Below are 21,670 nucleotides of genomic sequence, written 5' to 3' on the forward strand. Positions count from 1 at the left end.
CAATCATCCAAAATATATTAATTTTGCTTCTCGTCATGAAGCTGATCATATTATAAAAAGCTTAAAGTGAGTATGCAATATTCATTCTAATCAGTTATATTTCAAACAAAATAAACACTCTTACCCTTCTCACTGGATACTTGAATGCTTTACGATCTACTCCAGGAGTAACAAACGAACTATTAAACATGTAATAAAAAAACCATGGTTGGCATTAGATGCGTCAAACTATATAATTGTACAATTCACTAAAATCTATACTTGCTTTGCACCTGGCTTTGGATCATCCAAGAAATATGCATGTGACAGTGCATCATCGGCACTGGTACGTTTTTCAGGATCATATTCTAGAGTGCTTTGAAGTAGTTGGAAACCAAGCTCACTTCTTTGCGATGAGCCTTGAAAATATGTGGGGCGAAGATTAGGAGTAGTGGATCTTTGTATATCTCTAAGATTGCCATACTCGGGCATGTACACAAGAGCTGGCCATTTTTCCACTAAAACAGCAATAGCGTTTAAAACAGGCACATGTAATAGTTTAATGTTAAATACCTTTTAAACACATTGAATTGGAATAAAACATACCTGTAGGCATGCCTAAAATATCAAATATCTTGATCAGTTGATCTTTTTGAAATGGAATGTTTTTTTTGTTGTCCATCTTGGCTTCCTCTCCTTTGAATATAGGTCGAAGCATCAAAAGTTCCGCAAAAATACATCCCACTGCCCATATATCAATGGATTTTGTATAGTGCCGAGATCCTAGCAATAACTCTGGAGCTCTATACCTTGATTCCCAAACCATGTTAACATTCAATAAAAATGTTTCGAGTCATTAAACAGCATCAAAAGACGCGGTTAAACCATGTAAATGGCCTACCAGATTGTTACTACAACTTTATCTCCATGAAATAATGGCTGGACAGGCGATTGAAATATTCTTGCAAGTCCAAGATCGGCTAACATCAAAAACATCAGATTAAACCACATCAATATACTAACTGATTCAAATCCAGCAAGACCTTGAAATGTGTAGCCAAGTCAAATATCTCACCAATTTTAATAATGCCTTGAGAAGTGACCAATATGTTGGCAGGTTTCAAATCCTAAATGAACAGGTTGACAATAATCAATGACATCGAGTCAAGTTGCATGCTACGCATTTAAAGCGACAAGTATTAAAACTCCAAACAGGTTAAACGATTCCTTACTCGATGTAGTACCCAATTGGCATGGAGATATGCCAAACCATTCAAAAGCTGCCACAAAAATGACTTGATAGTATATTCCGGAATGACTTTACGCTCATGATGACTATGAAAATGAAGTATTTGCTAACCATAGTATTGCACATGCATTGACGATCATTTAGCCTACTATAAACCCAAGTCACATCTCGACTACATACCAACAAATCATGTTCTGCGTATTCAAAGATCATAGATATTGAGCGATCCTTTGGATCAAGCATGACTTCTTCAAGATTAACAACGTTTTCATGATGCAGTTCTTTACAAAGAGCGATCTCTCTGCAAGCAGACTGTGAAATGCCGCTGGACAAGGCACTTTCACCCTCCTTGTCAGGCTTAAACTTTTTAATAGCAAACTCTTGAGCAGCACCATTCAAAGTGCTATAATCGCCATGACCAGCATGTCCTACTCGAGGCACACTCTTATCCTTGCCATTCTGCATTGATTTTCTAGCCTTGAAAACTCGGCCATAAGTTCCTGCTGAAATAAATCCATCGATAGTATACTTGTCAGTGAGTCCCCGTCGACGAGAGTCCTTGGCTCGCTTGAATGCCTCGTACATGGTTGGCCAGTGCGAGATTGAAGTATTGCTGCTTGAAGCAGCAGCTATACTAACTAGTGACGGTGGATAATTACTAGACATGGCCAGATGATAATTGGCTTGAGTAATCCGACTCTAGAATAGCTGCTGAGGAATGAAGACAATATTCAATCGACTGATTTCTTGTATTGGCTCAACTCCAATCCACAACCGTATTCGCTGCAAGACTCGTTTATTTGAATCATAATTAACAAGCCAATAAAACAAATGGTTATGCTCAACAACACATCATGAATGGCTTGATATTGACTTTTTTTTTGAAATAAACGATTCTGGCTGAATAGACTTGACAACTGGTCTGGCTTGGTATGACCTGACTCCAGATCTTGGGAGACATCGTGCAACTGCTCCCCATGGTCGTAACTCTCCTAAAAGATACTGGCTGGTTGGAGTCTGTCCAAACGGTAACGGTTTGGTTTGTACACCCACATCTTTCCTTCCACTATCCGATACTATGGTCAAACCTGTGTATTTGGATGGGATCTTGGCAATCACATTCATGTAGTTCTTTTCCACTCTTTTCTGGTAACCAGTCATATGCACTTTACCAAATCCAACGACTTGATCCATGTTTCTCCTGTTTCGATTGGATCTCATCTCTGCATTCTGATTCTGTCCACTCTTTCCATTGTCTGAATTCCCATCTGTATTGACTTTACAAGTATACGATGTTGGGCCAATCGGAGGAAAGCTGACGCAACGATCCTCAATACTGTCGGAATCGCTTCCATTCTGAACAGGCTCGTCATCTGAACGATCATCTTGACCATGTGCATTGGATGGGCTATCTTCAACATTTATATGCGACTCTTTAATGTTATCAACTCTCGAAGCGCTGGTTTGTGGAAAAGTTTCAAGATTTGAATTGTTTTCTACTATTCTTTCTTGAGTGTCTAACAATCGGTTCACCAGTTGAATTTACCAGTTATGAGCAAAATACAATAAATTAAAAAAACCTAATAGCTAATATCAAAGCATAGTGTTTCAAATTCCCTGGCTTACCGTGCTGAGGTGGACTACTGTTTGGTTCAATCTTGTCAGAAAAAACTTGCTAGATAAAGTAATAAAACAACATGGTTAGAAATCATTGGTGTGGGTTTCAAAAACACCAGCGTAATTACCTCTTCGGATTGCATCTCGCTTGATTCAAACCAAGTTAGAACTTTTAATCTGTCAAGTATTGCATTAGAAACGACTTTAGTGAGTATAGGTTTATTTTATTGTCAGCGATTGAACAAGTACTAGCAATCTTAAAAACTACAAACCGATTGATTGTAGCAACAAGCGATGCTTTCAATTGCAAGTATTCCTCTGAATGCGCGGTATTCAATACCTCACTCTGTAAAGCATTAGAGTTTACTCCAAACGTCAATTCCATCTCATCAGTCACGTTTGCAACCTCTGTCAAGCGAGCTGCAAGAATATTATAATCATATTGAAGTGCTTCGATTTCCTAGTGTAAAAATTAGTGTTGTATGGCAAATAACACCTGATTAAAAATGCAAATACAACCGAATAACCAACCTCTTTCATATCTTCGGTCAAATATTCCACACCTCCCATTTGGTGTCCATCTGATGTATTTTCTTTTGAAAAATCATTCGATGGCTCAACTTGCTCGGATTCAAATGCCAATTCAAGCATCTGATCGCTTTCTAAATTAGTAGACACAAGATTTAATCGATATTCATAATGTAAAAACAAAGCACATCTTTGATTTGATTGCATAGCTCACCTTTAAGCTTCTCCACAAGCATTTTGATGACCCGTTGATTAGCCTGATTTCGCTTAACCAGTTCTTGCTCTGATTCAGAAAGCAACGAGTTATTTATTCTTAATCGTTTCATTTTAGTTGACAAGCTGTCGTTTTCAGCAATAAGTTCAATAGTTTTTGAACTCATTTTCTTGAGCTGTGACGTGATTGCCATGTTTTCTCTGATAGCGCGCTTGGTAGTCTAATGTGGGATTCAAAACACTAAGCCATCAAAACTATATTCAAAAGTACTAGATTGGGTATACAATGAACAAATACATACTTCTGCCATTTGCTGATCTGCTACTCGTCTAAAGTTGGCAACTGCCTCGTTTACCTTTTGGAGCATTTCGCGTTTCATTTGATTCTGCCAATATTATCCAACGATCATTAAAATCCTAATTCTGCACTTTATACTAAAACTACCCAAATACATACCTTGTCCTGCAATACTTTGCGCTCAATGTTATGAATGGTGTCTCTGTACTCGCATTCCTTTTTTTCCAATAGGGTTTTATAGTGAATGACTTGAAGTTCCAGATCCTTTTTTTTGGCAGAAAATGCCGTTAACTCGCTTAATTCCGCCTTGTATTTTGTACATTGAGTTTGCATCGTTTCCAACTCTGACTGCATAGCACTTTTTAATGAACTCATTTCAGATTTTGTCCGAATTTCGTAATCCTGTTTCTCTTTTTCAAGCTGATGTGCCTTGCTCTCCAACACAGATATCATTTTTTCATGCTCACTGACTTTAATGTTTAAAAACTCTACAATATCTTGCTGTATCAGTAATGGTTTGAAAAATTAGTGAATACAATTTAAACTATTAAGCTATATTTGCATATTCCAAGTATGGATTTGATTCAAGGTCAACGATTGAACATTGATGTTACCTTGTCATGATTGAATTTAGTTTGTGCGTTGGCTGAAATTTCATTCTCCCTGATCAATTCCTCACATTTGAGTTTGCTACAAATTAAAATTGACATGTATAGCAACAACTATAAATACAAAGAATCTACATGGGATACCATTGCGATTGCAGTGTGTGCATATTCATATAGTCTTACACACGAGCATTCTTTTCAGTCAAGTCGCGTACTTTGGCTTCAAAATATTCCAGAGTTGGCTCATCTAGTCCAGGTTTGACACTGCTCAATTCTAATTTATCCAGATATCTCACCCATTTAGCAACAAGTGAGAATAGGTTAGCTGAATAAGTATATGGCGTTTGAGTGAATACCCAATAAAATTTTAGCTTTTAATGGGAAAATAAAGCTGTGGACAACTGGGTTGTATCCGAATGGTCGAGCGTAACCATTCGATACATCTAGTATTCTGGTAAATGTAGCCATGTTTAATGGAGTTTAACAGTAAATAGTGCTATAGAACATTTGGTCTCACCACTGCTAGCAGGCTGTGGATTCTTTTCAACCTTTTTTCCTTTTTTCCCTGTTTTTGCAGACATTGACGACTACCCAACAAGGTCAAGCTGAATTATTTTGGGGCGAGTGCTGAAAATGTTTTGCAACTATTGCGCGCTCATGCTTAATACAGATTGTAATGATCCAACAAGAGCGCAACAATAGAATGCATGTTGCAATCTATTCTCTAAATATATACTTGCACTTTGCCAATACACATCATTGATGGACTCTGGCTCTATATTGTTCATGGTTCTAGATAAACAGCTTTTCAGCAAATAAAGCCTTCTAAATCTTCAGATAGTGTAGTTTAGAAGCAAATTATGATCCCAATTTTATTCATTTTTAAAGGATCTGACAGAATAATACTGCAATTTTTGCTATTAAGGAGAGTCTGTAGCTGATAAAGGGATCAAAATACAATTAACAGCATCGATAAAGAGTGCACAAAGAAGAGTTTAATGGGGGTAAGAAAAATAAAGTGGGAAAGCCTAAATTCGCATAGGCAGAGCCATTCCGAACGTGTTTTCTGAAGAATATACAATGTAGAGGAACCCATCTTCATCCTTGTGTTGTGCATACACCTCACTCAAAAGTGATGAAGCTGGCGGCAGAACATTGTTTACAAATATGAAAATTGCCTTTTCGGAACTCATTTTAATGCGTTTTCGAATAACCTAGAACGGACCATGAAATGTGGTTCAATAAGGTATTGTCAGTTGGATTAAGCAGGTTTGAAGCTATGAGATTAATTTACCCAGACAAACTGTCCAACTGTGAGATCGCAAGGCACTCTACAAAGGATCCAGACGAGATGGTTAATACTACGTTTTTAGTGTACATCAATAACAAACTTGAGTACTATCTGAATTGAACAACATACAGATATTTCTTCTTGTCAATAGTCGGAATGTCGCTTTTTTCAGCCTTTTCGACAATGCATGGGATCCTATCCGGATATTTCTCCTTGATTCTGTCTGCCTCGAGCTTTCGCTTCTCTAATATTACATTCAGCATAACCGAAAATGATAGAAAATGACAATCAGTGAGCTTAATAGCTAGAGTGTATATACATCAAGCACCTTAAACAGAGAAAAAACATATTGACAACAGTAGCAGACGGAAAGTTGGCAAGTCCTGTCTAATTAGTAGAAGTTAAGCTACACCCTGGACTCGAACAATGGCCTCAATCAATACATGATTTTTCTATTATGTCTGTGCCAACATAAACTCACTGATACTTCTTTCTAGTCAAAATGTATATTCAATGTCTATAGCAGGCTGGAATAGTAGCAATCCCAGCTACTTGACCAGCAAAGTTGAGCATAACAGGCAAGTGACAAACTCACCAAATGGATGGTCGTCCTTGAACTTTGAGCGGACCATTAATATTTTATAGTAAAGTAGACGAGGATAAGTAGTAGGTTTCCAGACACAAGAGTTTATAGAGATGCTTAATTGGTTTAGGCCAAGTTTGATTGCAGTTGCTGATTCTGGTGTCAGTTTCAGCCAAGTCAGGCGTCACACAACCAATAAATTCGCCACATTTTCAAATATTGCTTAGTTTGGCCACATTTTATCACATGACCGAAATCATGATTGAGTTTTGCCAAAAGTTGCTTTGCAATCGCTTTGATTGTCTTTTCTCAAAACTTCTATATCGTCCAAACCACAATCAGAAGCATAGTTGGTTAAACAAAGGGTTTTAAAAGGAATAGAATGGACTGGTATAATGGATTTGGGATAAAACCTGATTTGGATCAATGGATATCTTTGGATACTTTACTGCAAGTCATTGGAGAAGGAAATGCCAATGTGATTGTTGCTATATGCAATCCGCCTCGAAACTCGAAAACAGTTGTGCTGAGATTGGCCAAGGAGTCTGGAATAAATTTAAAGCCATTGCCATTCAGTGTTGCTGATCAGCAGGCTTACCAGATATGCGCTACGTTGTCGCTGTTTGGACAACCTTTTCTACCAGAAATGGTATCTACTATTATACTCATTCTACATGAAACTGTTGTCTGGATATTTAAATTCACAAGTCTAGTTAAATAACTAGTGTTTCATTTGTACTTTGCATATAGTCGTTGGTTTCGACTACACCGGCTCTATTGTCTAAAATTGCAGCCAGCATAATATCACAAAGAAACTCGATTCGAACCTATAAAAACATCGATATCCTTCAGAAATCCGTCATGATCATGGAAAACACAATGATTGGCTCGAACGATGGACGGTCTCGATCTTTCGCCATAGAGATCAAGGTATAATCTGTTGTCAATCTGAAAATGGCTGCAAGCTATTCGAGAGGCTGATGAGTTCATGCTAACATCAGAAATAGCCTAAATGGGGGTTTCGACCACCTGAAGCAAATGGACAGTTGTGTAGATTTTGTATGCACCAGATTATCAAATCAAAACAAGATGGGAGTAACATCAGCAAGTATTGTCCATTACTATTATTTTCAAGAAACAAGGACAATATTAAAACTGCTATTCAATCGTTATTACAGACCCCACAAAATAATTTAAAGCTTTTTGATAATGGCATGTCTGTGGAGTTTGACCAGGTAAATGATCTGGCGTTAGTCAATGATTTTGATGGAATACCTTAATGCTGATACACAGTTGATTTTTGTTTTGAAATGATACTATTTACAACTAAAAGTATGCGTACTAATCACTATTTTTAATATCAGTATTACTCAACATTGAAGAAATGCTTTGGATCGTCAGATGCTTTTATCGAATTGATTGCACAAACTTTGTTTGATAGTTCCTTGCTGGAATCCCTCAAGGATTATCAATCCGCGTTTCATGCTAGTCCAGCTACAGTGCAAGATATAATTCGTCAACTATCTGACGATGATAAATGCACAATCGACGCACTATTGATTGAGCATTGTAATGAAATTCTAAAACCAACCAGAAATATACCTAGCTGCTCAATCACATCTATACCGTTTATTTTTCCCAGCCCCATAGGAGAGACTTCAAACAGTAAATTAAATCAACTAACAACGAATCAGATGCGTTTGATTTTCAGATTTCTAATATCCATGACCCTCAAAGATGCATCAATTGTGCTTGTGTTTGAAGCAAATAATAGGTATGAATTCTATATACAGGATTGTATGACTTTGATTTTAGATGTCTAATATGAATTTCTGCCATAAATCTACAATAGCGATGGCACTATGGAATTTGATCGAATGCGATTGATTGATCTTGACCCAAAAAGCATCCATAGTATATCAAAATGGCTCAAGCTTCAAAAAGAAATAGATGAGTAAGTATTTTTATTTTTAGAATGTGATGAACCAAATTCTGTATATTAAAAAACTGGCATCACCATGACAGAGTGTCAAATCATATAAAGGAAGGTCGATCGTGCTTTGGTGCGTCAAGAATAGATGATACCCAGCGCATTAGCAACTAAAACCAAGATCCGTTTCACGCTCCTTGTAAAGATCGTCAACCATGGCACGAATTTCAGGATGCATAAACTTTCCTTTGGTGAAATCAAAGAAACTCTGTAGTCTTTTGCCTGTCCGCTTTTCATACTCTAGCGCTTGAACAATCATTTCAAACTGTTGCCAACTAAAGTGTTAGCTATTTGGATTTAACTTGGATTTGGCTTGGAAATTAAAATTTAAACTTGCCTTGTCAATATCTTTACATAGTAAAGCCTCTTTTGTCGATCCAGCTTCGTATTCTTCCCATAACGCTTGAATTTCCAAGATTTCCGAGGATCTGCCTTGGTTTTCTACAAACAACGCCATGGCATCACGCTCCCGTTGCTGTTTGTCTTTCTTGCTTACTCCACTATATGGAGTAATGTCACCTACCACTGCTTCTGCAAGATCATGCACTATTGCCATTTTAATGAGTCGGTTTTTATCCATTGTTGGATCTTTGATGAGCATAGCAATAATAGACTAAACTAGCAAAGTTTCGTGAGTATTTGCAATTAAAACACAACATTCAAATTGCATTGTAGTCTTGAACATGTGTTGGATTATAAATAAGTGGTTTATCATGAGCATTGGATTTAGAATAGCAAGAGTAGTGGATTACAAAGCAACATGAACACACCATTCTGTGCATATGATCGCCAATGGATTCAGCACCGGGTATTTCCTTGTCAACCCACCCAGTTCGCTTGGTGGTTTTTAGGTTCTCACAAGTGTGCAAGAATCGAAGCATGTCTGAATGGAAATGGTTTTGCAAGGCCAGTCCAAGATTATCACCAAAATTCTTGGATTTTATTTCTTGTAAAATTTGCAAAATATCGACTTGTCCATTTCAATCCACTTGTTAAACGACATTGCTGGCTAAACAACTCGGAAGCTTTGCATATATTTCTATCGGATTTTTACAGACTTGACAGTCCATACAAGAAATATTTTAATAATGTCTAAAATTGAACTTGGTCTCTGTGGAGAGATTTTAAAGGAGCATTTTGGATCTTTGGTTCAGGTGGGCTTGCTTATTGTATAGTATTGGATAAATGAATTGATTGATGCGAATCACATTATGGAACTGTACAGCACTTTGAACGTATTTTCATATACTGATATTAGAGTCAATCAACTACAGTAGAGCTATGGCTTCGTATTGATTTTTTGATTATCGATGTGGTTATACTCACAGCTTCCATGTGCTAATGATGAACTAATCGTTTTAAATAATGCTTTATAGAAAGTTGGATTTGTTTTACTTTCTAAAGGACGAAGTAACTTGGCAGCGATTGCTCAGTCATCCAAACTACCCATCAAAATCATTCGTGAATCGTTGTTCATTCTTATTCAAAATCATCAAGTTACGTTTGCTGAAAATACCGAAGGAATGAGAGTTGTGGTATACTATGAGGCCAACATCAAGGAGATTTTACTTAGAGATCGCTTTGCATTGTATATTTCCACTGCGTCGACGCATCTTGGAGTGAATGTACGCTATATATTTGTCGTAGATTCGATCTTGCATTTCCATCCATTCGGTTGATTTACTGTTCAATATTTCTAGGCTGGACTGATTATAAGCAAAGTGCTCGAGGCCGGATATCTAGCACCGTTAAAGCTTCTTAAATCATGCAAACTCACAGAAAAAGATATTTCAGCCTGCATGGAAAAGTTGGTTCAAGGAAGATTTGTACGTACTGTGTCAGCTATAGACAGTCTGACCATTAATGATAAATATATACTGGAAGAGCGAGAGGCGATTGCCAATACTGGTGCCGGTGCACCGTTATCGTCGACCGAGCTGGCCAAGCTGCGAAAATCTTTGGCAGAAAAGCGTTCAAATTACGCTCAAACTCCCAGTTCTGGAACAGTTAGTACTATTGTTTGGTTATACGCACATTGAATCCAAGCTGATTATACCAACTCAACATTTTGGCTTTGAATAGAAACGTAAAGTGCTGGATTTTGAAGAAGAAGAAAATAGAAAGGTAACGTATACAGATAAAACTAGACAGCTCTGCATTTACTGCGCATAGTGGATTTATGCATTAACTTGCCAAGTATTTGATGGTTTGGAATTACAGAAATTACGAGGTGACTTGTATTCTATTGTTCATGTAAGACTTGCTTTTGCTATAAACATTTACAAACAGTTTAAATATACTGCCGATAATGTGAGATCTATAATGTATTTTATCGATGCTTACTATATCATCAATATTTTTACAGGACACAAACTACTATGCGGTTGATTTTGAACGATTCCATATTTTGCTTCGCAATGATGCAAGTAAATCTTTTTTATGTTTGCTGATCAAGTCTATATTGTCTTTTTGACTTGATGTATGTAATTTCTTACAATTTATTGGATTATAAAATGTATAGAAAATTGCAGAGTTGGCTAGTCAGCGAGTCAATGATACAGCAGGACGCTTGATCAAAGCCATGCTAGATCACACTTATTCTCAGCTGAATTCATGCAAAGAGCCCCTGTCTCGTGAGTTTATTATGCTTTGAACATCCAGTGTCAATCTATACGATTTATATTGAAACTCAAACTCATTGCATTGATATATTTTAAAAAGCGTCAATTCGTCGTGAAATGATCGGGACGTTGGTTCGAGGGCAAGAACTACATGTTCATGGCCATTCCAATGATCCCGCCATGGAATATATTGAAGCACTTGTATCAGAACGAGCCAAAATCGTATCAAACTTGAACGGAACTCTTTATGCCATCAATCTACGCGACTCTGTTCGTGTGATGCAAATAGATCTAATTGAATCCATCATTCAGGAGAAATTTGGAGATGTGTGTCGTCGTATTTGGCGGCTGCTTTACATGAAGCAAAAATTAGACGAAAAGCAGGTATGGCTGTTGTTTGATCTATTCGACTCATATCCAAGTTGCTATACAAACAAACAACTGTGATAATGTAGTTTGAAATTGGATCGAGTTGTTTAGTAGTTACATAGCTACGTTTAAATGTACCTACTAAAATAGGATTTTGATTTTGGATAAAATGATTTTAAATAGGTTGGTAAGCAAGCCATGATTAACAACAAAGTGGCTCGTGAGTGTCTTTATACAATGCTAAAAGAAGGACTCGTCTATTTGCAAGTAAGTCATGGGTTTTGACGAGGCATCTTGGGTGAATTTAAAGATACAGCTATCTTGTGGCATCCCAACTGATTTTTACCAACCCACTATTATGCTTTATAGGATGTGCCAAAGACAATGGACCACTCTGCCTCTCGTACGTTTTTTCTATGGTATGTATCTATTGAGCGAACGTGTACCGTTCTTCTTACCAATGCATACAAGACCTTGCACAGAATCAAGCTTCGACGTACCAAAGAGCTTCTTGACCGTACTCTTCTTTTAGAAAAAACCAATCGCTCTGATGTACTATCTGGGGAAGCTCAACTTACAACTACAGATCAAGAAAACCTGGCTCATCTCAACACAGTTTTGAAAAAGCTTCATATATCAGAAATGCGTATAGATCAAATGGTGATGCTGTTACGAGATTTTTAATAAAGCAGAAAACATATCATCTACAGTGACAATCTTTTCCCGCTTTTTTGATGCCAGATGGCCACGTGTGATTTCGATGTCATCCAGTTTAAGCCAGTCTTGGAATGTGGTGGTGCGAATTCCTTTCAATTTGAGTTGGGTACGAATGTCATGTAATGCCTGCGTTGGTTTAAAGTTGGAATACGTGGACGGGAAATCTTCCAAAATACTTTCGGCAGTTTCGTATGCGTCATACATTGTAGATGCAATCACACCCTTTGGTCCAGTTTTAATCCAACCAGAGGAATACAGTGCATGTTCATCTTTGACACGTCCACGAATGTTGGGAATAATACGCTGTTTGCTATCAAATGGAGATCCCATAAAAGGTTCATTTTTGAATCCAATGCTGGAGACAACTAACCCTGCTGGGATCTGATGAAACGTGTCAAGTCCTACTGCACGTTGATCAAGCCCTTTTCCTACAAGAGTGTTTTTTTGAAACTCGATTCCAGTGACTGTATTTGTTTCTGGATGAGTCAGCAATGTGTAGGGCGAAAGCAAAAAGTCGAGAAAGACTTGTTTCTTGTCAGATTCACGATCCGTAGTAATGGGCTTTTTTTTGGACGCATTGACCAGCAGCTCCATGAGTCTCCGCCTTGCTCGATCAGTTCTCAAAACATCAGCATACAAAGTCAGTTGAGTTTCAAGCCAAGTATGATCTAGTTCAAGATACGTATTGCAGAGTGCAACCAACTCTCTAAACTCCTTGGAAGTAAACGACACATGCACAGGTCCGCGACGACCCACCACATGAACATGTCGAATACGACTTGATGACAATACCTCAATAGCATGCTGAGTAATATCGGTTTGCGCAAGCTTGTCAATAGGCGATAACAGAATGCGAGCAACATCAAGTGCTACATTGCCTTGACCAACTACAATTGCCGTGTCGGTTGATGAAAGATCCACCTTGAGATTAGCGTGTTTAGGATGACCATTATACCATCCAACAAACTCTTGGGATGTAAAAAGGTTGGATGATGGTCCAATCTTTCCTTCTATTCCTAGTTTATGCTCTCCAGTCGATCCATAAGACAACACCACCGCATCGTATGCCGACTTGAGTGAATCGAGACTGATATCTGTGCCAACTGTTACATTTCCCATAAAATTAAATCTAGACAGCTCGGCAACACTGGTGAATTTTGAGATAACATTCTACAAAAGCCATACAGGATTAGATCAATGCATTGTAACACCAGCATGTCAACATCAATAGAGTGCAAGCCACATACTTTGACTTCAGGATGATCCGGAGCAACGCCATATCGAACCAAGCCAAATGGCACAGGAAGCTGTTCATACATGTCCACTTTGACATGACTGGATTTAAGCAGTTGCGATGCTGTATAAAAGCCAGCTGGATCATGAATTGGTTGAAATAGCCAAATATCAATGCATTAGCAGATGTTCAACTAAATGACTGCTTTGTTGGACAGTCCAATGAAACTGATTGTTTTCACCTGGTCCTCCACCAACAATCGCTACTTGAAGGTAGCGCACATTCTTCATGCGTCCATAAGCAGTCTTAAACCTTGATTTTACAGTCTGATATGCCAGCATGGTTTCTGATCAATGCAATTCAATGTCTTATATCTGCTTTCCCAACAACCAATATACTCGATTGATCTGAAACTCAGTAATAGTTGTATAATAGAAAATTTAATTTTTCAATGTCTGGGCATCTTCAAGTTAATCTCATAACAAAGCGTATTGTATTACAAGTTGGGAAGCAACCATAATTGAATGTGTCAAGTTTATGCTTTGTATTGTCGAGAAATCAGAGAATCCTCGCGAGGATTTAGCGGTATCGAGCTGATCGTGGACTATCCAAGTTTTGTCGTTGTTGGCCAAGCCATGAACTAGAAGCAATCGCTCTGCCTTTGGAACCTGGTGTGTTTTTCTGAATCTTGGATCCCAGTTCATACCATGCAGATACAACCAGGCGCTGTTCTCGTCGAGATGCAGCACGAGTATCAAGAACTTCGCGCTTGGATCGCTCAAGTTCCATTTCCTTGAGCTTCACTGTGGCTTGTAACGATTGTAGAGCTTCATTAAAGTAGTCCTGTATTTTCAAAATCAACAATACTATGTTGGTCACAAGCTATTTTGTAATACATGCCAACATCAAAATTACCTTTTGATCGGATTCTTGTAGACTACGAATCTTTTTTTCTTGATTGAAAATGTGCTATAGCATAAAACAATAGCGATGGATTAAAATAGATTCACACATGCAGCATAGCTAAAACATATGAATATATAACAAAATGGGTACCTCTTTTGCCTTTTTAAGAGACTCTTGCAAGTGCACATTTTGATCGGTCAATTGTACAAGCCGTTGGGTGGCAGTGCCAAGTTTTTGGGTTGTCTCGTCTGAAGATTGACCCTTGGTCTCCATTGCAGCGAGCGAAGAGCGAAGCTCGCTATATCAGCCATTGTGACACATTTACCAACCATCATAGATTAGCAATACGAAACCACGCAACTCAATCAACAACTTTGAATCATATACACACCTGTTAACACGCTCAATATGCTGCATGCGCTCCTTTAGGTCAATTTGAGCCGACTGCAATGTTTCCTTTTCCATAAGAACATTGTTTATACGAACAGATTGCAAACGATTTTCAGACAAGAGTTGGTCTACTCTCTTGCGCATTTGTTCAGTTTCAGTAACTGGCAAAGTACCAGTCCCCTTGTTATGGCTAGCGGGGTCTAATGTGCCAGCAAGCTGAGCTTTCAATTGCACATTCTCAGCCTCGACCGATTTTAGTCTGCTCGTGGTAGAGTCATTGATATGATCCACACTAATAAATCACACATTTAAAAGTTCAGGTGGGCGTAGATTCAAGCCATATTTTAAAAAACAGGCTCACCTATCCATGCTTTGCATCTGTTTAACTTGACTCTCTAATCCCATATTCAGCTCAATCACGTGGCGATAGTCCTATATGAATGTAAAAGGTGATGATACACGACATATCCGAATATTAAATGAAACATCTTGCTAGTGTTGATAAATCAAGGCGTTGTAATAGTACCTTTTCAAGCTTGGTTTTAAGTCGATTAGTGTCCTCTAAAAGAGTTTCAAGAACAACTACTTTGCCGATACGCTTACTGTCCTCGGCACGTTCTTGGCGAAGACGAGCAACCTCCTGTTCAAGCTGTTGAATTTTATGGGTTCTTGAACATGACACGTTGCATTAGACTGTGCTATAGGAAATTGACACAAGACATGGATTGCAATTGAATTATTATAAACATACCTAATGTCTTTGCTTTCACTTCCCACTTCTGCTGCTGCAATTTCTGTGGCAAATTTGGTGCCAAGATCCGCTGTCAACAAGAAATGATGGTTTGATTAGATGTACAAAGCAAATGGCTTGGACAGTTTAGGCGAATTTCATGATGATTAAACTCTACCAGAAAATTCAAGATCGCGCATACGCTCCTGAAGATCTTGAATGAGATCTTGATCGCGAGACCGTTCAGCGTCATACCGTTTTACTTTGGCATCAGCCTCGGATAGCAAGAAAGTGAGTTTGGTGTTGTCCACATGCGTACTACTCGCCTTTTCTTCTAATGCCGCAACTTGCTTTTTGTAATTTTCGACAAGTTGCTTCATTGCGCTTGCTTTGCGAAACTCGTCTTCAAGCATTCCGTTGCGACCCTCACTGGCAACCAGTTGCTCTTCCAATGACTATCAAAATGAAACGTCCAATAGCACGATGGTCCAAAACAGTGTCAAGAAGTTTTGAAATGAACCGACTTTGAAGTTTATCAAAATGTACAATGAATTTACCTTGACTGTTCGTTTAAGATCGGTAGTTTCGTCCATCTTTTTCTTGTATTTGTCAACCATTGCTTCAGATTTTTGAAGTTTGTCAGCGGCATGGCGAAACTCGTCAAGCTGGTCCTTTAAATGCTGAATATCTGCTTCCATGCGTGTACAATGATCTACCTAAATAAGATAACGTATAAAAACAGGTTTAGATTTTGTAAGATGCAGCGCGTCAAATAAGCTAAAGTCGATAAAATGACCTTTTTCATGGTCTCATCAAGCTTTTGTCCTTGCAGCTCAGAGATGGTTTCCAGCTCAATGCGCCGAGTCTCAGACTTGTCACTAGTGATCAAGTTTAAATCAATATTGATTGTCATATTTTAAATGTCAAGCCATTGTAAAATTATTAAAAATAAAATGCATACAGTTCAGCTTTAAGTTTGTCAATCTCTGAACGCAAAAGAAAATCAACATTTCCAGCAGATTTGAATTCAGTAAGAGTATGATCCAGATCTGCAATTTTGATCAAGTCTTCTTGTTTTTCAGATAGCAGTCGTTCCTAAATGTATTATATTGCAAACACATTAAACCGTGGTAAATGCAGTCCACCAGATATCTTCAAAGTGGAATTGAGCCTACATTTGCTTTCTTGGTTTCGGCAAGATCCTTGTGTAGCTCCTTTACAGAAGCCTCCAGCTCAAGATGTGCTTTTGTAGTGGGTGGAATATTCATCCTCTCGGTACTAGTATTATTGAATTGGTAGTTGTAGTGAATGCAATTAAAAAAGTAATATCATGAATGAAAACGTTGCCTACGTTGGAGAATTTGATTCCTGTTCAGTTACAGATGACATGACCTAACATTGAATTGATACGAAACAACGGGTCGTTAGATAGTGTTTAGTCTAGTATAGACAGTTTTGAATCCAGCAGTAGTTTGCTACATACAGTTTCAATAGCGACCATCAGCTCATGCTGATCAAACTGATTGAGAGATTGTATTTTTGCAATATGGTTTTGATTGTTATCTGTCTGCACGGCGAGAGCGATTACAAGATGTGCCAATCTAAGAACTTGCTCAGGATCTCCTTTTGCAATACTTTCCAGAGTAGATCCACCCATATCAAGATTCTCGATACTCTGACCAAGAAACTCTTCAAAGTAACTGCTAATCAACTTGAACAATCGCTTGATGTTGTTGAATTTAAGCACCCAGTTGTCACTAGAATCTGGTAATTTTGATATTTTAAACCATTTTGGATCGCTATTTGGATTCAAACTATTAGTATCAATGACAAAGTAGAGCAATAAACTATACACTTGACAATCCGTTTATAACCAAATAACGCCACTTGTTGGGTTTCAGAGTTGAGCAAAAGTAGCCAATTTTACGATAGGATTGTGAATGCGATTGAATACAAAAACATACATTTCAGAAAGAATTTCTAAAAAAACATTGCCATCAGTCAAGTCAGAAAGCGAAGTAGGAGGAGTGCTGAGGCTGGGAAATGTGTGAATCTAGATTAAGCGTCAGTAGTAAGCATGTAGGCTAATGAGTATATTTCGACTAAAATGCATTTATACAATCCAAACAGCAGAGTCTGGGCAGGAATCAACTCACCCAAGCAAGAACAGCTTGTCCAGCAGTCGATGCCATGCCAGATATCCAGTTTGATGGAAACTGCTGCAAGTCGAGCTGTTTGAAGATCCGTGTATTTTACACGTGATTGACACGTGACTATAGAATTCAAACCGAATCCAACAGCATTCTCACTCTTTTACTGGAGAATGCGAGCATCTAATCTACAAACATGCAACAATGAGATTGTAAAAGGTATGTGTTGATGCGACCTATATTTATATTTTTGTTCTAACTTGGGCTTTTTATTCTATAGCACTTGAGCTGGCCTACGAGCGAAGAGAACAGTGAGTTTATTTTGAGCAGTTCTGATTTTATTTTCTGAATCTAACTAGAATGCGCTGGCGGGTTTCTGTAGTCTGCAAAAGGATTGTAACGAGCATGAGTCAAAATGTCAAGAACTGCATTCATTAATACAACAGCTTCAGGAAGATCTGACACTGGCTCAAAATGCACTTGCAAAAGTATATTTCACTTGTATTGAATCTGGCACTCTGTTCTAGAGCATCTGTGTAGTTTCATGTCCAGAAACTATTAACGTGAGTTTCATTTTTTATAATTGTTAGTCTCTTGATAAAAAGGCTAAATATGACAAGTTAATCAAGGCAAGGCATTTATTGTAGAATTGATTGTTGAAATGGAGTCTAGCTGTTCAACCCATATTCGATGTCTTACCTGCTGAAACGTATCATAGGAAACGGAAATGGCATATTCCACATTAGTAGATTCATCACAAACACTATTAGATATTGTGCACCAGGAAACTCAAAGTTTGGATGAATAGATAAAGTTGCAATTTACTTCACTGGAGGTTGGCTATGCAGTAGTTGATCTATGAATGTAGACTTTACATACTTGTTTGAACGTAAAGCACGGGTGATATAAATACATGTGATTCAAATAGGTTTTATAATTCACTGCTTTGTTGGACTGTTTTATTGAAACTTGTATTAGATGACTGTATCATTGCAATACTTTATGATACTAGGACATGGTTTGTAAAATACTCGTGCAATTCAAAAAGTGGGTCAAAGGATGATAGTTTTTAAGCTTGCAGTTGATTTTGCAATTTGGTTAGAAATCCACGAGCTGATTTTGTACTCACTGCCCGACCATCGACTGCAAGATCAAACACTAGTACAGAGTTGGGTTGCACTTTGCAAACTGTAGGCAGTTGACCAACCAATTCATCAAAAATACTACTGTTTGATTTAAAAACAGTAGTCACTTGGTTTGCGTCATCAGTTTGATAGGACAGTGCATTGCCATCTATAGCGGTAGCAATTGGTGAGCAATGGTTGCAATCTAGCAACGTATCCAGAATGTCATTGCTTGTATTGTCAGTTGATGCAGATTGAAAGGGGGTAGATTTTTCAATATGCACTGTGAGAATAGCAGTATTGGATAAAGACAGAGGCGTGGTGGGTGTTTCTGTATTTGGAGATCCGATATAATCTCTCAATCTAGAATAAAGTATTATTCTAGATTAGAACAATAAAAGTATTTACGCATCAAACATGGATCTAAACACATTGCCTACTGGAAAACATTCAAGGCTTCGATACTTGTCTTGGAGTCGACGAATTTACGAGATAAAAATGCTCGGGTGGTCTTTTTTCCAGCAGGAATGATCATACTAGACTGTCCAATTGCAGAATCACGAACAAGAAGAATGCGTTCGAATGGATGAACCATGGCAGAATTACTGGCTAGTTTAAATTGTGCATTTACTAACCATTAATGGAATCAACCAACGAATTAGTATATCAGTAGTATGTGATCAGAAAGTTAATCACCAAACTGCAATACAATAAAAAATACCATCGGGTGCTTCAACCAATGCATTCGCGACAGCACTGGCGACAGCGTCTTGAATACTTGGTAATCCTAAATAAACAGAATAAATCAATGAGTAACTATTTATGGCGACAATGATAAGAAATGATATTTTACGATCAACGCAGATTGGTTAAAGTTTAGTTTACCATGAATATCCGAAACAGCAGAAAGATTGACATGAAGTGAGTGATGTATAACGGGAATAGGGTAAAATGGAGTATCGTCGACAGTAGCTTGTATGGCAACAGGTTGAAACTGAGAGTCAACCCTAACAGATTTGTGAGAAGCAACTGTAGGGTTGCTCAAATATGCCAATACATCACCCTTTAACAGTCTGTTTTTTGGACCTAAGCAACCGAATGAGATGATCCAAGTAATGCAGGGTTAGAATAGAACATTCAGAAATTGCAGTGTATAGAAACACAAGTTAGACATTAAAGCAGTGCATACCAGAAGGAGAGATTGTAGAAACAACATCTTTTGATAAAGAAAAGCGTCCAATGATGCTAGCAACGGCAGGAGAATAAGTTTGAATAGTAATGGAATGAGTTGCGTAAGTTCGTGCACAGAATGGAGTTAATCTTTGAAATGCTATAAGAATTGAATAAAGGTCGTGAGCAAGAGAATGAATTGAATAAGAAATGTTAGAAACATACCAAAGCAGCAAGTAGTAGTAATACACATGATTTGCAATACTAGGAATAAATTCAAGTTGATTTTAAAGAACTGAACAGATCTGTAAAGCAGTCTTACAGTCACGTCAAATCATTTTTTTATATTCTTATTAAAACATTACATTTGACAAAACCATTTCAAGTATTTATACGATCAACTTGTTTAAAGTATTATTAACTTGTATTAACTGTTATTTTAATAAGAATAATAAGAATTAACAGACTATTTTTGACCCTTATTTAATGTCTTGCGTGAATCCAGCTTTAACAATTCATTCCAAAGATTTGTGTTTTGCTACAAATTTCATCACAATGTCATTGCGCACCACTGCAAAGACTCTCTGGACAGTCGTTTCTGCTCGTCCCTCTGTCGCTGCTTCTGCTACTGTCACTTCCTCTCATGGAGGTCCTTCTGCTGCTCATTCTGGCTCCCGTGCTTCTCTGAATGGCTCTTCCCTTTCTGTAAAAACTACTTTTGTTGGTGCGTACACTTGGTAGCACTGATGATATAATAACACATGTGTATCTATCCATGGATTGCTGCTTGACTTTTCTGGTTCTAACCCACTTGTTCAACTTACACTCTGCACTATTGTCACTCTGCTCTGTTTCTCTAACCTTGCATGTTGGTGTGATCACGCTCCTTTTTTTGTGGTCTTGTCAATGTTATAAACCATTCGATCTGTATCTTAGGCCGCTCTTCTTTCCAACAGAAACGTTTTTTTGCTTCTCCTGTCACCATCGCTGATGCTGACCATGACGTTACCGCCCCTCCTACTGCCCAGCAATCTTACAAAAAAAATCCTGCTACTTACAACGATCAGGCTTCTCGCAACTTCACCTACTTCATGGTCGGTAATCTCAGCGCTATTGGTGCCATGTCGGCAAAAAACATTGTCACAGACTACTTGTTGAATCTGTCTGCTTCTGCTGACGTTCTTGCCCTTGCCAAGGTCGAAATCAATCTTGCTGCTATTCCTGAGGGAAAGAATGTGGTCCTCAAGGTACTTTTAGTCTGATCAACTTTATATCAACCATTCACTATAACCTTTGTTCTACTTGATAGTGGCGCGGAAAGCCCGTCTTTGTTCGTCACCGAACTGCTCAAGGTAAGAATCAATCAGATTCATTCAAATTCAAATTCAACTGTTGGAAATTTAATCCCATCTGCATTCATTCTACTTTTAGAAATTGCTGAAGCCAACACTGTCAATCTTGATGAACTGCGTGACCGTGAAGCTGATGCTGATCGCACTCAGAAACCCGAATGGCTTGTCATGCTTGGCGTCTGCACACATCTTGGTTGTGTACCACTCGGAGAAGGTGTGTTTTATATTGAATGTCACATTCGTTGTTGTACACAACACTCATTTGAATATTACTGTTAATTAAACTCGGTAGCTGGTGAATATGGCGGCTGGTTCTGCCCCTGTCACGGATCTCACTACGACATCTCTGGTCGTATCAGAAAGGGCCCTGCACCACTCAACATGGAAATCCCTCCTTATGAGATCAAGGATGATGACAAACTTGTCATTGGTTAGCTGAATATCACAACCACCTACCTGAAATCTTATTTTAAAATTAAAAAGTTGGGGAGGTAGAATCATGAAAGTCTAGTTATCAAGTCTTTTTATATTTTATTTCGCGTTCATTTCTT

The 21,670-nt window shown here is 38.1% G+C and overlaps 10 protein-coding genes across 10 annotated transcripts; 3 read left to right on the plus strand and 7 right to left on the minus strand.

The window, feature by feature from the left end:
* Nucleotides 1–255: 255 nt before the first annotated feature.
* BATDEDRAFT_13213 (uncharacterized protein) lies at nt 256–1,813 on the minus strand (the record flags this gene model as incomplete). Its single annotated transcript, XM_006680920.1, has 6 exons — nt 256–497; nt 586–788; nt 881–959; nt 1,055–1,106; nt 1,212–1,334; nt 1,409–1,813. 6 exons carry the CDS (start codon nt 1,811–1,813, stop codon nt 256–258), a joined length of 1,104 nt encoding a protein of 367 aa, XP_006680983.1.
* Nucleotides 1,814–2,080: 267 nt separating this feature from the next.
* Nucleotides 2,081–5,073, minus strand: BATDEDRAFT_26925 (uncharacterized protein; the record flags this gene model as incomplete). The annotated part of the gene is made up of 10 exons (XM_006681027.1): nt 2,081–2,745; nt 2,855–2,903; nt 3,186–3,305; nt 3,377–3,507; nt 3,588–3,807; nt 3,889–3,972; nt 4,044–4,385; nt 4,499–4,574; nt 4,676–4,817; nt 5,010–5,073. The coding sequence occupies 10 exons, from the start codon at nt 5,071–5,073 to the stop codon at nt 2,081–2,083; spliced, it is 1,893 nt and encodes a 630-aa protein (XP_006681090.1).
* A 263-nt stretch (nt 5,074–5,336) lies between these two features.
* BATDEDRAFT_20475 (uncharacterized protein) lies at nt 5,337–6,513 on the minus strand. Its single transcript, XM_006680966.1, has 4 exons — nt 6,379–6,513; nt 5,913–6,027; nt 5,787–5,823; nt 5,337–5,706 (listed from the first exon to the last, which is right to left on the minus strand). Exons 1-4 carry the CDS (start codon nt 6,413–6,415, stop codon nt 5,521–5,523), a joined length of 375 nt encoding a protein of 124 aa, XP_006681029.1. The 5' UTR covers nt 6,416–6,513; the 3' UTR covers nt 5,337–5,520.
* Nucleotides 6,514–6,748: 235 nt separating this feature from the next.
* Nucleotides 6,749–8,189, plus strand: BATDEDRAFT_26927 (uncharacterized protein; the record flags this gene model as incomplete). The annotated part of the gene is made up of 4 exons (XM_006681028.1): nt 6,749–7,015; nt 7,117–7,296; nt 7,545–7,601; nt 7,749–8,189. 4 exons carry the CDS (start codon nt 6,749–6,751, stop codon nt 8,187–8,189), a joined length of 945 nt encoding a protein of 314 aa, XP_006681091.1.
* Nucleotides 8,190–8,459: 270 nt separating this feature from the next.
* Nucleotides 8,460–9,237, minus strand: BATDEDRAFT_26928 (uncharacterized protein; the record flags this gene model as incomplete). The annotated part of the gene is made up of 3 exons (XM_006681029.1): nt 8,460–8,602; nt 8,690–8,969; nt 9,127–9,237. 3 exons carry the CDS (start codon nt 9,235–9,237, stop codon nt 8,460–8,462), a joined length of 534 nt encoding a protein of 177 aa, XP_006681092.1.
* Nucleotides 9,238–9,444: 207 nt separating this feature from the next.
* Nucleotides 9,445–12,030, plus strand: BATDEDRAFT_91024 (uncharacterized protein; the record flags this gene model as incomplete). Its single annotated transcript, XM_006681158.1, has 8 exons — nt 9,445–9,510; nt 9,733–9,981; nt 10,057–10,362; nt 10,439–10,480; nt 10,878–10,989; nt 11,078–11,361; nt 11,530–11,613; nt 11,716–12,030. The coding sequence occupies 8 exons, from the start codon at nt 9,445–9,447 to the stop codon at nt 12,028–12,030; spliced, it is 1,458 nt and encodes a 485-aa protein (XP_006681221.1).
* BATDEDRAFT_26930 (NADPH-adrenodoxin reductase) lies at nt 12,016–13,638 on the minus strand (the record flags this gene model as incomplete). Its single annotated transcript, XM_006681030.1, has 4 exons — nt 12,016–12,152; nt 12,240–13,233; nt 13,311–13,435; nt 13,539–13,638. The coding sequence occupies 4 exons, from the start codon at nt 13,636–13,638 to the stop codon at nt 12,016–12,018; spliced, it is 1,356 nt and encodes a 451-aa protein (XP_006681093.1).
* Nucleotides 13,639–13,719: 81 nt separating this feature from the next.
* Nucleotides 13,720–14,490, minus strand: BATDEDRAFT_37311 (uncharacterized protein). Its single transcript, XM_006681119.1, has 3 exons — nt 14,354–14,490; nt 14,213–14,266; nt 13,720–14,140 (listed from the first exon to the last, which is right to left on the minus strand). Exons 1-3 carry the CDS (start codon nt 14,474–14,476, stop codon nt 13,877–13,879), a joined length of 441 nt encoding a protein of 146 aa, XP_006681182.1. The 5' UTR covers nt 14,477–14,490; the 3' UTR covers nt 13,720–13,876.
* A 4,052-nt stretch (nt 14,491–18,542) lies between these two features.
* BATDEDRAFT_26932 (uncharacterized protein) lies at nt 18,543–20,020 on the minus strand (the record flags this gene model as incomplete). Its single annotated transcript, XM_006681031.1, has 6 exons — nt 18,543–18,960; nt 19,038–19,206; nt 19,319–19,384; nt 19,483–19,683; nt 19,787–19,927; nt 19,993–20,020. 6 exons carry the CDS (start codon nt 20,018–20,020, stop codon nt 18,543–18,545), a joined length of 1,023 nt encoding a protein of 340 aa, XP_006681094.1.
* An 838-nt stretch (nt 20,021–20,858) lies between these two features.
* Nucleotides 20,859–21,554, plus strand: BATDEDRAFT_30541 (uncharacterized protein; the record flags this gene model as incomplete). The annotated part of the gene is made up of 4 exons (XM_006681063.1): nt 20,859–21,014; nt 21,077–21,119; nt 21,199–21,333; nt 21,412–21,554. The coding sequence occupies 4 exons, from the start codon at nt 20,859–20,861 to the stop codon at nt 21,552–21,554; spliced, it is 477 nt and encodes a 158-aa protein (XP_006681126.1).
* Between the last annotated feature and the right edge of the window lie 116 nt (nt 21,555–21,670).

Source organism: Batrachochytrium dendrobatidis (assembly GCF_000203795.2).
Source record: "Batrachochytrium dendrobatidis JAM81 unplaced genomic scaffold BATDEscaffold_11, whole genome shotgun sequence".
In the NCBI taxonomy this organism is placed as follows: domain Eukaryota; kingdom Fungi; phylum Chytridiomycota; class Chytridiomycetes; order Rhizophydiales; genus Batrachochytrium; species Batrachochytrium dendrobatidis.

Bases quoted from the DNA above. Each gene is read 5' to 3' on its own strand.
- BATDEDRAFT_20475 (XM_006680966.1), bottom strand. From the start codon at position 6,415: ATGGTCCGCTCAAAGTTCAAGGACGACCATCCATTTG. The intron at 6,028-6,378 runs GTGAGTTTGTCA...ATGTAATATTAG, and splicing joins CAAGGACGACCATCCATTTG to AGAAGCGAAAGCTCGAGGCA. The intron at 5,707-5,786 runs GTAAATTAATCT...GGTCCGTTCTAG, and splicing joins CAGTTGGACAGTTTGTCTGG to GTTATTCGAAAACGCATTAA.
- BATDEDRAFT_37311 (XM_006681119.1), bottom strand. From the start codon at position 14,476: ATGGAGACCAAGGGTCAATCTTCAGACGAGACAACCCAAAAACTTGGC. The intron at 14,267-14,353 runs GTACCCATTTTG...TTTATGCTATAG, and splicing joins CTCTTAAAAAGGCAAAAGAG to CACATTTTCAATCAAGAAAA. The intron at 14,141-14,212 runs GTAATTTTGATG...TTGAAAATACAG, and splicing joins TACAAGAATCCGATCAAAAG to GACTACTTTAATGAAGCTCT.